The sequence below is a fragment of the Hyperolius riggenbachi genome, chromosome 7, assembly GCF_040937935.1.
Source record: "Hyperolius riggenbachi isolate aHypRig1 chromosome 7, aHypRig1.pri, whole genome shotgun sequence".
Classification (NCBI taxonomy): domain Eukaryota; kingdom Metazoa; phylum Chordata; class Amphibia; order Anura; family Hyperoliidae; genus Hyperolius; species Hyperolius riggenbachi.
Window position 1 is genome coordinate 277,385,149 of NC_090652.1, and position 16,239 is coordinate 277,401,387.

At 50.2% G+C, this 16,239-nt stretch overlaps 1 protein-coding gene across 1 annotated transcript in view; it reads right to left on the bottom strand.

Moving 5' to 3' along the window:
* Window positions 1–2,100: 2,100 nt before the first annotated feature.
* Window positions 2,101–16,239, bottom strand: part of LOC137525853 (protein mono-ADP-ribosyltransferase PARP15-like) — a 76,490-nt gene continuing 62,351 nt past the window's right edge. Inside the window, exon 13 of the mRNA XM_068247077.1 lies at window positions 2,101–3,056. Coding sequence (XP_068103178.1) covers window positions 2,482–3,056 — 575 coding nt within the window. The 3' untranslated portion in view covers window positions 2,101–2,481. The remainder of the gene's footprint in view (window positions 3,057–16,239) is intronic.

The following is a 16,239-nucleotide window of genomic DNA, read 5'->3' on the forward strand; positions in this document are numbered from 1 at the left end:
AAATTGCTCTGGGATTTGGGTTTCCGAGTCCTCTTCGGACTCGCCTCGTATTTCAGTGCGCGGTACATTTCCCACAGTTAACGGTTGTGAATCCAGGCACAACATTTCTGGCTGTTCCTCCATTGACCTTTGAAAGGTGGAAGTTTGTTGGGCTGGGAATAGCTCCTGCGAATACCCCATTGTGTCCTGAGGTAATTCATCGGACTGGTTATCTGGCAGTTGTGTGCGTGGTGTCGCTGCCGGTTGTGTCAGCTTTGTGCCCACTGGCTCCTTGTAACTGGCTGAGGACTCGGACCTCGTGCGTGATGTGCTGGTGCTGCTTAACCCACTGCTGGACGCTTGAGAGGTCATCCAAGTAATTATCTGGTCCTGTTCTTTTGGATTTGTGAGGGTTGTTGTCCTGGACAACATGGGTGGTATTGAGTGGGTTTTCTTGGGTGCTCCCCTGTGGCCTGTACGTGAACCGTCAGGGGAAACACCTCTTCCCTTGCCCCTCCCTCTTTCACCGGATTTCTTCCTCATTTCACTTATCCTTACAGTACACGCTGACTGGCAGCAGTACAGTGGCAGTACAGAAATGCTATACAGTACCACTATTCCCAGCAGCGACACAGAGCACAATGCTATACAGTGACGGGTGAGCGGTGTACCACTATTCCCAGCAGACACAGAACAGTGAACAGAATGCTATATAGTGTGGCTGAGCGAGCGGTGTACCACTATTCCCAGCAGACACAGAACAGTGAACAGAATGCTATATAGTGTGGCTGAACGAGCGGTGTACTACTGTTCCCAGCAGACACAGAACAGTACACAGAATGCTATATAGTGTGGCTGAACGAGCGGTGTACTACTGTTCCCAGCAGACACAGAACAGTACACAGAATGCTATATAGTGTGGCTGAACGAGCGGTGTACTACTGTTCCCAGCAGACACAGAACAGTGAACAGAATGCTATATAGTGTGGCTGAGCGAGCGGTGTACCACTATTCCCAGCAGACACAGAACAGTGAACAGAATGCTATATAGTGTGGCTGAGCGAGCGGTGTACCACTATTCCCAGCAGACACAGAACAGTAAACAGAATGCTATATAGTGTGGCTGAGCGAGCGGTGTACCACTATTCCCAGCAGACACAGAACAGTGAACAGAATGCTATATAGTGTGGCTGAGCGAGCGGTGTACCACTATTCCCAGCAGACACAGAACAGTGAACAGAATGCTATATAGTGTGGCTGAGCGAGCGGTGTACCACTATTCCCAGCAGACACAGAACAGTGAACAGAATGCTATATAGTGTGGCTGAGCGAGCGGTGTACCACTATTCCCAGCAGACACAGAACAGTGAACAGAATGCTATATAGTGTGGCTGAGCGAGCGGTGTACTACTGTTCCCAGCAGACACAGAACAGTACACAGAATGCTATATAGTGTGGCTGAACGAGCGGTGTACTACTGTTCCCAGCAGACACAGAACAGTACACAGAATGCTATATAGTGTGGCTGAACGAGCGGTGTACCACTATTCCAAGCAGACACAGAACAGTGAACAGAATGCTATATAGTGTGGCTGAGCGAGCGGTGTACCACTATTCCCAGCAGACACAGAGTGGCAGTAAACAGAATGCTATATAGTGTGGCTGAGCGAGGTACACAGAGTGGCAGTAAACAGAATGCTATATAGTGTGGCTGTGCAAGCGGTGTACTACTATTCCCAGCAGACACAGAGTGGCAGTAAACAGAATGCTATATAGTGTGGCTGAGCGAGGTACACAGAGTGGCAGTAAACAGAATGCTGAGCGAGCGGTGTACTACTATTCCCAGCAGCGACACACAATGACTGGGGGGGACCCTGGCTAGCGTGGCTGGAGCGCGAACTACCCTGCCTGCCTACCCAAAGCTAAACCCACAGACAAATGGCGGAGATATGACGTGGTTCGGGTATTTATTTACCCGAACCACGTGACAGTTCGGCCAATCAGAGCGCGTTCGGGTCCGAACCACGTGACCCGTTCGGCCAATCACAGCGCTAGCCGAACGTTCGGGGAACGTTCGGCCATGCGCTCTTAGTTCGGCCATATGGCCGAACGGTTTGGCCGAGCACCGTCAGGTGTTCGGCCGAACTCGAACATCACCCGAACAGGGTGATGTTCTGCAGAACCCGAACAGTGGCGAACACTGTTCGCCCAACACTACACTGTGGGAGGGGTTTCACCACAATATCAGTCATACAGAGCCCCCTGATGGTCTGTTTGTGAAAAGGAATAGATTTCTCATGGGAAAGGGGGTATCAGCTACTGATTGGGATGAAGTTCAATTCTTGGTTACAGTTTCTCTTTAACTGAAAGCAATTCCACAATGCATTGCTATGGAAAAAATGCGTAACAATGCATACTAACGCGTACCTACGCATTAAGTGTAAAAGGGCCCTAAGGGTTAAAACAAAAAGCTGGTGCAGCAACACATCAGATAGAAGACCATTAGGATAGGAGACACCTCGATGAAGTAGCTGAAGTTGGTGAAGTAGGGGAAGGAGGTGAAGTAGGGGAAGTAGATGAAGTAAGTGAAGCAGGTAAAGTAGATGAATTAAGGTAAATAAATGAAGTACATGAAGCAGGTGAAGTAGATAAAGTAGGGGAAATATATGAAATACGTGAAGCTTTTGAAGTAGATGAAATAGATGAAGTACGTGAAACAGGTAAAGTAGATGAAGTAGTTGAAGTAGATAAAGTCGGTGAAGTAGATGAAGTCGGTGAAGTAGATGAAGTAGGTTTGAAAGTGATTAGGTACTCCGGATAGGCGTGGTCATCATGAAACACTACGAAGTAGGTTGTATCTGTCAGGCTGTCCACAACCGAATCATAACGATCTTCATTGGCGTCATTATTGATGTATGGAGGCTCCATGAGTGACTGATTTCCAGGACAGAATTTTCCAGTGATCACCATGGCCTGGTAGACGCGCTTGTGTCCTTGGTTGTCTGGAGCGGAGTATGTGTCTTGGCAGGAGTAGTTTGACTTTACAGCAAAATATGTTCCCTTTCCACGTGCTGTACCTGTGCAATTCAAATGCCAACAGATTAAATTTAATCAAAGAACTATTAAAAAAAAATCTGCAGTTATGACTGTAATCAATTTAGTATTGTTGGTTACGCCAACCACACACAGGCATAAACTCCAGATGGCCCTAAGCTGGCTGCAACAATCCCTGGCCCATATGCAATTTACTTTTTCTCCTGAATTTTCTCCTAGGTGATATTTTCGCGTCTAGTGAAAAATGGCGCCGGCAAAAAAATGGTGCCCCCTTCTGCTCGATATATGTTTAAAACGATATTTATCGTTTTAAAGGTTAAAATAGTGCAGACCTTTTGAACGAAATGTATCGTTTTAAAACTTTTTTTTTTGTCCTGCCTGAACAATATTTATCGTTTTAACCCCTGCTTTGCTGCCGTTTGGAAAATATTTGCCCGCCGGCTTTAATGTTTAATAGCAAAGCCCCCTTAAAAGCTAAAAACACCAAATTTGCAGGGAATATTAACCTCTTGATGACCAGCTAACGCTGATTGGCATAAACTGGTCGTCTGCGGGTTTCCATGGAAACGGCCGCTCGTGCGAGCGGCCTTTCCATGTCCGTTCACGGAGGCTGTCTCCGTGAACAGCTGGAGAGCTGCCGATCGCGGCTAGCCGGCGAAATGTAAACACGCGGGGAAGAAATCCCGCTGTTTACATCATACGGCGCTGCTGCACAGCAGCGCCGTAAGGCAGATCGGCGATCCCCGGCCTCTGATTGGCCGGGGATCGCCGTCATTTGATAGGCTGAAGCCTATCCGTCCTGCGCAGCTCAGGGAGGGAGGGAGAGGGAGGGAGGGGAACGGAGCGCCGAAAACGCTGCGGAGGGGGGCTTTGAAGAGCCCCCCCCCGCAAAGCGCAGAGAGCCAGTGGCGATCAGACCCCCCCAGCAGGACATCCCCCTAGTGGGGAAAAAAGGGGGTAAGTCTGATCGCCCTGGCTAAAACCTGATCTGTGCTGCGGGATGTAGAGCCTACGCAGCACAGATCATTCAGAAATCCACTGGTCGGCAAGTGGTTAAGAAGAAAATTGTGAACAAGAGGAAATTTTTTTTTTTTCAAAAAGACCTCATAGTTTTTGAGAAAATCGATTTTGAATATTCTTCTTCTGACCGTGGGAAAATTAAACGCCCGCCGACTTTAGTGGTTAATAGCAAAGCCCCTTTAAATGTCAGAAACACCAAATGTGTAGGGAATGTTAAGAAGAATAGTGGGAACACGAAGAAAAAAAATTGTTCAAAAAGACATTATAGTTTTTGAGAAAATCGATTTTAAATCTTCAAAGAGGAAAATGTATCTATTTAAATCGCGCAATGACATTTCCATGGAAACAATTCCCGCCGACTTTAGCAGTTAATAGCAAAGTCCCCATGAATCCTAGCAACACCAAATTTGCAGAATATGTTAAAAAGATACTGGGAAACAATATTTAAAAAAAATTGAACATTTTTAATTATTTTTTTTTAAATTTAAATTTTTGGGTTATGTTCTGAGTGTGGGAAATTTTTTGAAAAAAATGATGTGGCGTCCCCCCTCCCGAGCCTCTGTAACACCTTGTCCCCCATGCAGGCTGGGATAGCCAGAATGCGGAGCCCCGGCCGACTGGGGCTTCGCACCCTGAGCTATACCAGCCCGCATGGTCCATGGTATGGGGGGGCTTCGGGGGGGAGGGGCGGCCAAGCCTCCCCCTCCCTCCCGGAGCCCCTTGTCCAATCCATTGACAAGGGACTCTTCCCCGCCTCCCTTACCCCAGGTGGAAGCGGGGACAACGACTCCCTGGGGGGGGGGGGTTCATGGTGGCATCTGGGAGTCCCCTTTAAGAAGGGGACCCCCAGATTCCCACCCCCCTCCCAGGAGAAATGAGTATAGGGGTACAAAGTACCCCTTACCCATTTCCACAAAGGGTTAAATGAAATAAAAACGCAACAACGAGAAAAGTCCTTTAATGTTCTAAATTAACCACAAATACTTACCTGTACCTTTAAGAAAAAAATCCCACGCCAATTAGATCCCACGACAGTATCCTCCATACACATACACAGTGCTGGGTTAGGCTGAGTATAAGGCCCATGACTCTGCAGCTACAGTACTGGCTACATACACAGTGCTGAAGTAGGCTGAGTATAAGGCCCATGACTCTGCAGCTACAGTACTGGCTACATACACAGTGCTGGAGTAGGCTGAGTATAAGGCCCATGACTCTGTAGCTACAGTATTGGCTACATACACAGTGCTGGAGTAGGCTGAGTATAAGGCCCATGACTCTGTAGCTGCAGTATTGGCTACATACACAGTGCTGGGTTAGACTGAGTATAAGGCCCATGACTCTGTAGCTACAGTATTGGCTACATACACAGTGCTGGAGAAGGCTGAGTATTAAGCCCATGACTCTGTAGCTACAGTACTGGCTCCATACACAGTGCTGGGGTAGGCTGAGTATAAGGCTAATTACTCTGTAGCTCCAGTACTGGCTCCATACACAGTGCTGGAGTAGGCTGAGTATAAGGCCCATTACTGCAGCTACAGTACTGGCTACATACATAGTGCTGGAGTAAGCTGAGTATAAGGCCCATGACTCTGTAGCTACAGTACTGGCTACATACACAGTGCTGGAGTAGGCTGAGTTTAAAGAGAACCCGAGGTGGGAATTACTAATACTATTGGGGCACAGAGGCTGGTTGCACACACTAAGACCAGCCTCTGTTGCCCCATCGTGTGCCTCCATGTCCCCCCTGCTCGTCGCTACAGACCCCGCAGTGCTGGCGACACGCAGCGTGTCGCCAGCACAATGTTTACCTAAGCGCTGTTTGTCAGCGCCGCTCCCCCGCCTCCTCCGCATCGGCGCACCCGCCCGTGTCCCTTCCCTCCCGCTGATAGGAGGGAAGTGGCGCGGGTGGGTAGCGGCGATGCGGAGGAGGGCGCTGACAGACAGTGCTTAGGTAAACATTGTGCTGGCGACACGCTGCGTGTCGCCAGCACTGCGGGGTCTGTAGCGGCGAGCAGGGGGGACATGGAGGCACACGATGGGGCAACAGAGGCTGGTCTTAGTGTGCGCAACCAGCCTCTGTGCCCCAATAGTATTAGTAATTCCCACCTCAGGTTCTCTATAAGGCCCATGACTCTGTAGCTGAATTACTGGCTACATACACAGTGCTGAGGTAGGCTGAGTATAAGGCCCATGACTCTGTAGCTACAGTACTGGCTCCATACACAGTGCTGGAGTAAGCTGAGTATAAGGCCCATGACTGCAGCTACAGTACTGGCTACATACACAGTGCTGGAGTAGGCTGAGTATAAGGCCCATGACTCTGTAGCTACAGTACTGGCTACATACACAGTGCTGGAGTAGGCCGAGTATAAGGCTCATGACTCTGTAGCTCCAGTATTGGCTACATACACAGTGCTGGAGTACGCTGAGTATAAGGCCCATGACCCTGTAGCTACAGTACTGGCTACATACACAGTGCTGAGGTAGGCTCAGTATAAGGCCCATGACTCTGTAGCTCCAGTACTGGCTACATACACAGTGCTGAGGTAGGCTGAGTATAAGGCCCATGGCTCTGTAGCTACAGTGCTGGAGTAGGCTGAGCATAAGGCCCATGACTGCAGCTACAGTACTGGCTACATACACAGTGCTGGAGTAGGCTGAGTATAAGGCCCATGACTCTGCAGCTACAGTACTGGCTACATACACAGTGCTGGAGTAGGCTGAGTATAAGGCCCATAACTCTGCAGCTACAGTACTGGCTACATACACAGTGCTTGAGTAGGCTGAGTATAAGGCCCATGACTCTGCAGCTACAGTACTGGCTACATACACAGTGCTGAGGTAGGCTGAGTATAAGGCCCATGACTCTGTAGCTACAGTACTGGCTACATATACAGTGCTGGAGTAGGCTGAGTATAAGGCCCATGACTCTGCAGCTACAGTACTGGCTACATACACAGTGCTGGGTTAGGCTGAGTATAAGGCCCATGACTCTGCAGCTACAGTACTGGCTACATACACAGTGCTGGAGAAGGCTGAGTATAAAGCCCATGACTCTGTAGCTACAGTACTGGCTCCATACACAGTGCTGGGGTAGGCTGAGTATAAGGCTCATGACTCTGTAGCTCCAGTACTGGCTCCATACACAGTGCTGGAGTAGGCTGAGTATAAGGCCCATTACTGCAGCTACAGTACTGGCTACATACATAGTGCTGAGGTAGGCTGAGTATAAGGCCCATGACTCTGTAGCTGCATTACTGGCTACATACACAGTGCTGAGGTAGGCTGAGTATAAGGCCCATGACTCTGTAGCTACAGTACTGGCTCTATACACAGTGCTGGAATAGGTTGAGTATAAGGCCCATGACTCTGTAGCTCCAGTACTGGCTACATACACAGTGCTGGAGTAGGCTGAGTATAAGGCTCATGACTCTGTAGCTCCAGTATTGGCTCCATACACAGTGCTGGAGTAGGCTAAGTATAAGGCCTATGACTGCAGCTACAGTACTGGCTACATACACAGTGCTGGAGTAGACTGAGTATAAGGCCCATGACTGCAGGTACAGTACTGGCTACATACACAGTGATGGAGTAGGCTGAGTATAAGGCCCATGACTCTGTAGCTACAGTACTGGCTACATACACAGTGCTGGAGTAGGCCGAGTATACGGCTCATGACTCTGTAGCTCCAGTATTGGCTACATACACAGTGCTGGAGTAGGCTGAGTATAAGGCCCATGACTCTGTAGCTCCAGTACTGGCTACATACACAGTGCTGAGGTAGGCTGAGTATAAGGCCCATGACTCTGTAGCTCCAGTATTGGCTACATACACAGTGCTGAGGTAGGCTGAGTATAAGGCCCATGACTCTGCAGCTACAGTACTGGCTACATACACAGTGCTGGAGAAGGCTGAGTATAAAGCCCATGACTCTGTAGCTACAGTACTGGCTCCATACACAGTGCTGGGGTAGGCTGAGTATAAGGCTCATGACTCTGTAGCTCCAGTACTGGCTCCATACACAGTGCTGGAGTAGGCTGAGTATAAGGCCCATTACTGCAGCTACAGTACTGGCTACATACATAGTGCTGAGGTAGGCTGAGTATAAGGCCCATGACTCTGTAGCTGCATTACTGGCTACATACACAGTGCTGAGGTAGGCTGAGTATAAGGCCCATGACTCTGTAGCTACAGTACTGGCTCCATACACAGTGCTGGAGTAGGCTGAGTATAAGGCCCATGACTCTGTAGCTACAGTACTGGCTACATACACAGTGCTGGGGTAGGCTGAGAATAAGGCCCATGACTGCAGCTGCAGTACTGGCTCCATACACAGTGCTGGGGTAGGCCGAGTATAAGGCCCATGACTCTGTAGCTACAGTACTGGCTACATACACAGTGCTGGGGTAGGCTGAGTATAAGGCCCATGACTCTGTAGCTACAGTACTGGCTACATACACAGTGCTGGAGTAGGCTGAGTATAAGGCCCATAACTCTGTAGCTACAGTACTGGCTACATACACAGTGCTGGGGTAGGCCGAGTATAAGTCCCATGACTCTGTAGCTACAGTACTGGCTACATACACAGTGCTGGAGTAGGCTGAGTATAAGGCCCATGACTGCAGCTACAGTACTGGCTACATACACAGTGCTGGAGTAGGCCGAGTATAAGTCCTATGACTCTGCAGCTACAGTACTGGCTACATACACAGTGCTGGGGTAGGCCGAGTATTAGTCCCATGACTCTGTAGCTACAGTACTGGCTACATACACAGTGCTGGGGTAGGCCGAGTATAAGTCCCATGACTCTGTAGCTACAGTACTGGCTACATACACAGTGCTGGGGTAGGCTGAGTATAAGGCCCATGACTCTGCAGGTACAGTACTGGCTACATACACAGTGCTGAGGTAGGCTGAGTATAAGTCCCATGACTCTGTAGCTACAGTACTGGCTACATACACAGTGCTGGTAGTGTTGGGCGAACATCTAGATGTTCGGGTTCGGGCCGAACAGGCCGAACATGGCCGCGATGTTCGGGTGTTCGACCCGAACTCCGAACATAATGGAAGTCAATGGGGACCCGAACTTTTGTGCTTTGTAAAGCCTCCTTACATGCTACATACCCCAAATTTACAGGGTATGTGCACCTTGGGAGTGGGTACAAGAGGAAAAAGAGCTTATAGTTTTTGAGAAAATCGATTTTAAAGTTTCAAAGGGAAAACTGTCTTTTAAATGCGGGAAATGTCTGTTTTCTTTGCACAGGTAACATGCTTTTTGACGGCATGCAGTCATAAATGTAATACATATAAGAGGTTCCAGGAAAAGGGACCGGTAACGCTAACCCAGCAGCAGCACACGTGATGGAACAGGAGGAGGGTGGCGCAGGAGGAGAAGGCCACGCTTTGTGAGACACAACAACCCAGGCCTTGCATGAGGACAAGAAGCGTGCGGATAGCATGCTTTGTACCGCCATGCAGTCATAAATGTAATAAAGATAAGTGGTTCAATAAACAGGGACCACGCGGCAACGCTAACCCAGCAGCAGCAGACGTGATGGAACAGGAGGAGGCGCAGGAGGAGAAGGCCACGCTTTGTGAGACACAACAACCCAGGCCTTGCATGAGGACAAGAAGCATGCGGATAGCATGCTTTGTACCGCCATGCAGTCATAAATGTAATAAAGATAAGTGGTTCAATAAACAGGGACCACGCGGCAACGCTAACCCAGCAGCAGCAGACGTGATGGAACAGGAGGAGGCGCAGGAGGAGAAGGCCACGCTTTGTGAGACACAACAACCCAGGCCTTGCATGAGGTACCGCCATGCAGTCATAAATGTAATAAAGATAAGTGGTTCAATAAACAGGGACCACGCGGCAACGCTAACCCAGCAGCAGCAGACGTGATGGAACAGGAGGAGGCGCAGGAGGAGAAGGCCACGCTTTGTGAGACACAACAACCCAGGCCTTGCATGAGGTACCGCCATGCAGTCATAAATGTAATAAAGATAAGTGGTTCAATAAACAGGGACCACGCGGCAACGCTAACCCAGCAGCAGCAGACGTGATGGAACAGGAGGAGGCGCAGGAGGAGAAGGCCACGCTTTGTGAGACACAACAACCCAGGCCTTGCATGAGGACAAAAAGCGTGCGGATATAGCAGCAATGCTTTTTGCCGCCATGCAGTCATAAATGTAATACAGATGAGAGGTTCAATAAACAGGGACCGGAAACGCTACACCATCCCAGATGTTCATTGGTCATGTTACTTGGTTGGGGTCCTGGAGTGTTGCGTAGTCATTTCCAATCCAGGATTGATTCATTTTAATTTGAGTCAGACGGTCTGCATTTTCTGTGGAGAGGCGGATACGCCGATCTGTGACGATGCCTCCGGCAGCACTGAAACAGCGTTCCGACATAACGCTGGCTGCCGGGCAAGCCAGCACCTCTATTGCGTACATTGCCAGTTCGTGCCAGGTGTCTAGCTTCGATACCCAATAGTTGAAGGGTGCAGATGGATTGTTCGACACAGCTACGTCATCTGACATGTAGTCCTTGACCATCTTCTCCAGGCGATCGGTGTTGGAGGTGGATCTGCACGCTTGCTGTTCAGTGGGCTGCTGCTGCATGGGTGTCAGAAGATTTTCCCACTCCAAGGACACTGCCGATACCATTCCCTTTTGGGCACTAGCTGCGGCTTGCGTTGTTTGCTGCCCTCCTGGTCGTCCTGGGTTTGCGGAAGTCAGTCTGTCGGCGTACAACTGGCTAGAGGAGGGGGAGGATGTCAATCTCCTCTCTAAAGTCTCCACAAGGGCCTGCTGGTATTCTTCCATTTTGACCTGTCTGACTCTTTCTTCAAGCAGTTTTGGAACATTGTGTTTGTACCGTGGATCCAGAAGGGTATAAACCCAGTAATTGGTGTTGTCCAGAATGCGCACAATGCGTGGGTCGCGTTCAATGCAGTCTAGCATGAATTGAGCCATGTGTGCCAGAGTCCTACCAGAATCCTCATCATCCTCTTGTGAGCGTTGTGATAGTTGTTGTGATGCATCATAGTCGTCACCTTCCTCCTGGTCTGCTTCTGCTGACCATTCGCGCTGAATTGTGGAAGTCCAACGTGCACCGCTCTGGCCCTCGTCAGTGGTGGCATGAAATTCCTGCTCCAACTCCAGCTGTTCCTCCTCCTCTTCTTCGTCATAGCTGCTGGGGCCAGCGTTCCCTGAGGCGGATGGCCTGATGTTGGTACCATCACGCTGATCGTTTTCTCCTTCAGATTCCCCCAGTTGCATCATGACAGCTGTTTCCTTGATTTTCAACATTGACCTCTTCAGTAAACACAGCAGTGGTATGGTAATGCTGACTGAAGAGTTGTCACTGCTCACAAGCAACGTGGATTGCTCAAAATTTTGGAGGACTTGGCAGAGGTCCAACATGTTGGCCCAATCGGATCCACAGAAGCTTGGCAGCTGTCTGGATGCGCCTCGGTACTGCGCCGTCATGTACTGGACCACTGCACTCTTCTGCTCACAAAAGCGTGCTAGCATGTGCAGCGTAGAATTCCAGCGCGTAGGGACATCACACAGCAAGCGATGGTGGGGGAGATTGAAGCGCTCCTGCATCTTGGCGAGTGCCCCCGAAGCAGTACTGGAATTTCTACAATGTTTGGCCACTCGACGCACCTTCAACAGAAGATCGGCCACGCCTGAGTATGTCCTCAGAAACCGCTGAACTACTAGGTTCATCACGTGCGCCAGGCAAGGGATGTGTGTCAGCTTAGCCAACCTTAAAGCGCGAATGAGATTACTCCCATTATCACACACAACCATGCCCGGTTTCAGGTCCAGCGGTGCCAGCCACAAATCCGTCTGTTCCTTTATTCCCTTCCAAATTTCCTCCCCTGTGTGCTGCTTATCCCCAAGGCAGATCAGCTTCAGCAACGCTTGCTGATGCATGCCAACAGCTGTGCTGCACTGCTTCCACGATCCTACTGCTGCTGGGTTAGCGTTTCCGGATGAGGTACAGCTTTGAGATGCGTTGGAGGAGAAGGAGTCAGAGAGGTAGGTGCTGCTGTTGTTATCCAGTGGGAGGGACGGCGGTGCAGCTGTTTGCGGCGTGGGCAACACCCGCGCCGTAGCAGGTGAGGAATCGCTGCCAGGCTCCACAAGGTTCACCCAGTGCGCGGTAAGGGAGATGTATCGACCCTGTCCGAACGCACTCATCCAAGTGTCAGTGGTTAGGTGAACCTTGCAGGCAACGGCATTCTTCAAGCTTCGGGTTATTTTGCTGACCACGTGCTCATGCAACTCAGGCACTGCAGAGCGCGCAAAGTGGTAGCGGCTGGGAACCACGTAACGTGGGATGGCCACTGACATCATGCCCTTGAAGCTGTTTGTCTCCACCACTCGATATGGCAGCATTTCGCAGGCCAGAAGCTTGGCTATGCTGGCTGTTACTGCCACGGCCCGGGGGTCATTTGCTGGCAATTTCCTCTTGCACTCAAACATCTCCGAGACAGACAACTGAACCGTAGCGCTGCACACGGAAGGGCTGTTGGTTGTTGTGTTTGATGAACACTGGGAGACCTCAAGAGCACTACTCCGGAAAGTGACAGTGTCAGCGTCGTCTGATGTTTGTGAATGTTGTGAACCACGCAATGGCTGGGCTACTGCTGCTGCTGAGGCGGGTCTGGTGGTGAGTCTGGTGAACCCAAGGGAGGCAGTGTTGCTGGTACCCTGTCCTGCCGCGTTTGCCCACAGAGTGGGATGTTTGGATAGCATGTGGCGGCTCATGCTGGTGGTGGAGAGGTTGTTAATACTTTTCCCCCTGCTCAGGCGGGTCTTGCACACCTTGCAAATCGCCATGGTAACATCCTCAGTGCAGTCTTCAAAGAAAGCCCAGACTTTGGAGCACCTGCCTCCTTGCTGGCGATTTCTGTTTGCTCCTCTTTTGCCTCTCACTTGAACTTCCACGCTTGTGGTGCCTGAAATTGCGCGCCGCCTACCTTGTGGCACAAGGCGAACTCGTGCAGCAGTGGGTTCTTCAACAGACTCATCTGTGCTGCTGCTACGACGGCGATGTTCTCGTTCACAAACAAAATCTGGGTCTATGTCCACATTGTCCATACCCTCCTCTTCCATCTCCTCAAACTCGTCATATGTCATTGTGGGGGGCCGCCGCCGTGGAGTAGAGCTCCCCAGAACAACCTCTGCGCAGCTCACTCCAACGTCGTCTTCCAGATCTTGTCGGCCGACCTCCTGCAATTGCAACTCCTCCTGCCCAACTTGCTCTGGGATTTGGGTTTCCGAGTCCTCCTCGGACTCGCCTTGTATTTCAGTGCGCGGTGCATTTCCCACAGTTAATGGTTGTGAATCCGGGCACAACATTTCTGGCTGTTCCTCCATTGACCTTTGAAAGGTGGAAGTTTGTTGGGCTGGGAATAGCTCCTGCGAATACCCCATTGTGTCCTGAGGTAATTCATCGGACTGGTTATCTGGCAGTTGTGTGCGTGGTGTCGCTGCCGGTTGTGTCAGCTTTGTGCCCACTGGCACCTTGTAACTGGCTGAGGACTCGGACCTCGTGCGTGATGTGCTGGTGCTGCTTAACCCACTGCTGGACGCTTGAGAGGTCATCCAAGTAATTATCTGGTCCTGTTCTTTTGGATCTGTGAGGGTTGTTGTCCTGGACAACATGGGTGGTATTGAGTGGGTTTTCTTGGGTGCTACCCTGTGGCCTGTACGTGAACCGTCAGGGGAAACACCTCTTCCCTTGCCCCTTCCTCTTTCACCGGATTTCTTCCTCATTTCACTTATCCTTACAGTACACGCTGACTGGCAGCAGTACAGTGGCAGTACAGAAATGCTATACAGTACCACTATTCCCAGCAGCGACACAGAGCACAATGCTATACAGTGGCGGGTGAGCGGTGTACCACTATTCCCAGCAGCGACACAGAGCACAATGCTATACAGTGGCGGGTGAGCGGTGTACTACTGTTCCCAGGCCCAGCAGACACAGAGTGGAAGTAAACACAATGCTATAAAGTCTGGCTGAGCGGTGTACACAGAGTGGCAGTACACACAATGCTATATAGTCTGGCTGAGCGGTGTACACAGAGTGGCAGTACACACAATGCTATATAGTCTGGCTGAGCGGTGTACACAGAGTGGCAGTACACACAATGCTATATAGTCTGGCTGAGCGGTGTACACAGAGTGGCAGTACACACAATGCTATATAGTCTGGCTGAGCGGTGTACACAGAGTGGCAGTACACACAATGATATATAGTCTGGCTGAGCCGTGTACACAGAGTGGCAGTACACACAATGCTATATAGTCTGGCTGAGCCGTGTACACAGAGTGTCAGTAAACAATGCTATATATAGCGTGGTTGAGCGAGGTACACAGTGGCAGTACACACAATGATATATAGTCTGGCTGAGCCGTGTACACAGAGTGGCAGTACACACAATGCTATATAGTCTGGCTGAGCCGTGTACACAGAGTGTCAGTAAACAATGCTATATATAGCGTGGCTGAGCGAGGTACACAGTGGCAGTACACACAATGCTATATAGTCAGGCTGAGCGGTGTACACAGAGTGTCAGTAAACAATGGTATATAGTCTGGCTGAGCGGTGTACACAGAGTGTCAGTAAACAATGGTATATAGTCTGGCTGAGCGGTGTACACAGAGTGGCAGTAAACAATGGTATATAGTCTGGCTAAGCGGTGTACACAGAGTGGCAGTACACACAATGCTATATAGTCTGGCTGAGCGGTGTACACAGAGTGGCAGTACACACAATGCTATATAGTCTGGCTGAGCGGTGTACACAGAGTGGCAGTACACACAATGCTATATAGTCTGGCTGAGCGGTGTACACAGAGTGGCAGTACACACAATGCTATATAGTCTGGCTGAGCGGTGTACACAGAGTGGCAGTACACACAATGATATATAGTCTGGCTGAGCCGTGTACACAGAGTGTCAGTAAACAATGCTATATATAGCGTGGCTGAGCGAGGTACACAGTGGCAGTACACACAATGCTATATAGTCAGGCTGAGCGGTGTACACAGAGTGTCAGTAAACAATGGTATATAGTCTGGCTGAGCGGTGTACACAGAGTGTCAGTAAACAATGGTATATAGTCTGGCTGAGCGGTGTACACAGAGTGTCAGTACACAATGCTATATAGTCAGGCTAAGCCGTGTACACAGAGTGTCAGAAAACACAATGCTATATATAGCGTGGCTGAGCGAGGTGCACAGTGGCAGTACACACAATGCTATATAGTCAGGCTGAGCCGTGTACACAGAGTGGCAGTAAACACAATGCTATATATAGTGTGGCTGAGCGAGGTGCACAGTGGCAGTACACACAATGCTATATAGTCAGGCTAAGCCGTGTACACAGAGTGGCAGTAAACACAATGCTATATATAGCGTGGCTGAGCGAGGTGCACAGTGGCAGTACACACAATGCTATATAGTCAGGCTAAGCCGTGTACACAGAGTGTCAGAAAACACAATGCTATATATAGCGTGGCTGAGCGAGGTGCACAGTGGCAGTACACACAATGCTATATAGCCAGGCTAAGCCGTGTACACAGAGTGTCAGAAAACACAATGCTATATATAGCGTGTCTGAGCGAGGTACACAGTGGCAGTAAACAATGCTATATATATAGTGTGGCTGAGCGAGCGGTGTACTACTGTTCCCAGCAGCGACACACAATGACTGGGGGGGACCCTGGCTAGCGTCGCTGGAGAGCGAACTACCCTGCCTGCCTACCCAAAGCTAAACCCACAGAGAAATGGCGGAGATATGACGTGGTTCGGGTATTTATTTACCCGAACCACGTGACCGTTCGGCCAATCACAGCGCGTTCGGGCCCGAACCACGTGACCCGTTCGGCCAATCACAGCGCTAGCCGAACGTTCGGGGAACGTTCGGCCATGCGCTCTTAGTTCGGCCGTGTGGCCGAACAGTTTGGCCGAACGGTGCTCGGCCGAACTCGAACATCACCCGAACAGGGTGATGTTCTGCAGAACCCGAACAGTGGCGAACACTGTTCGCCCAACACTAAGTGCTGGGGTAGGCTGAGTATAAGGCCCATGACTCTGTAGCTACAGTACTGGCTCCATACACAGTGCTGGGGTAGGCCGAGTATAAGGCCCATGA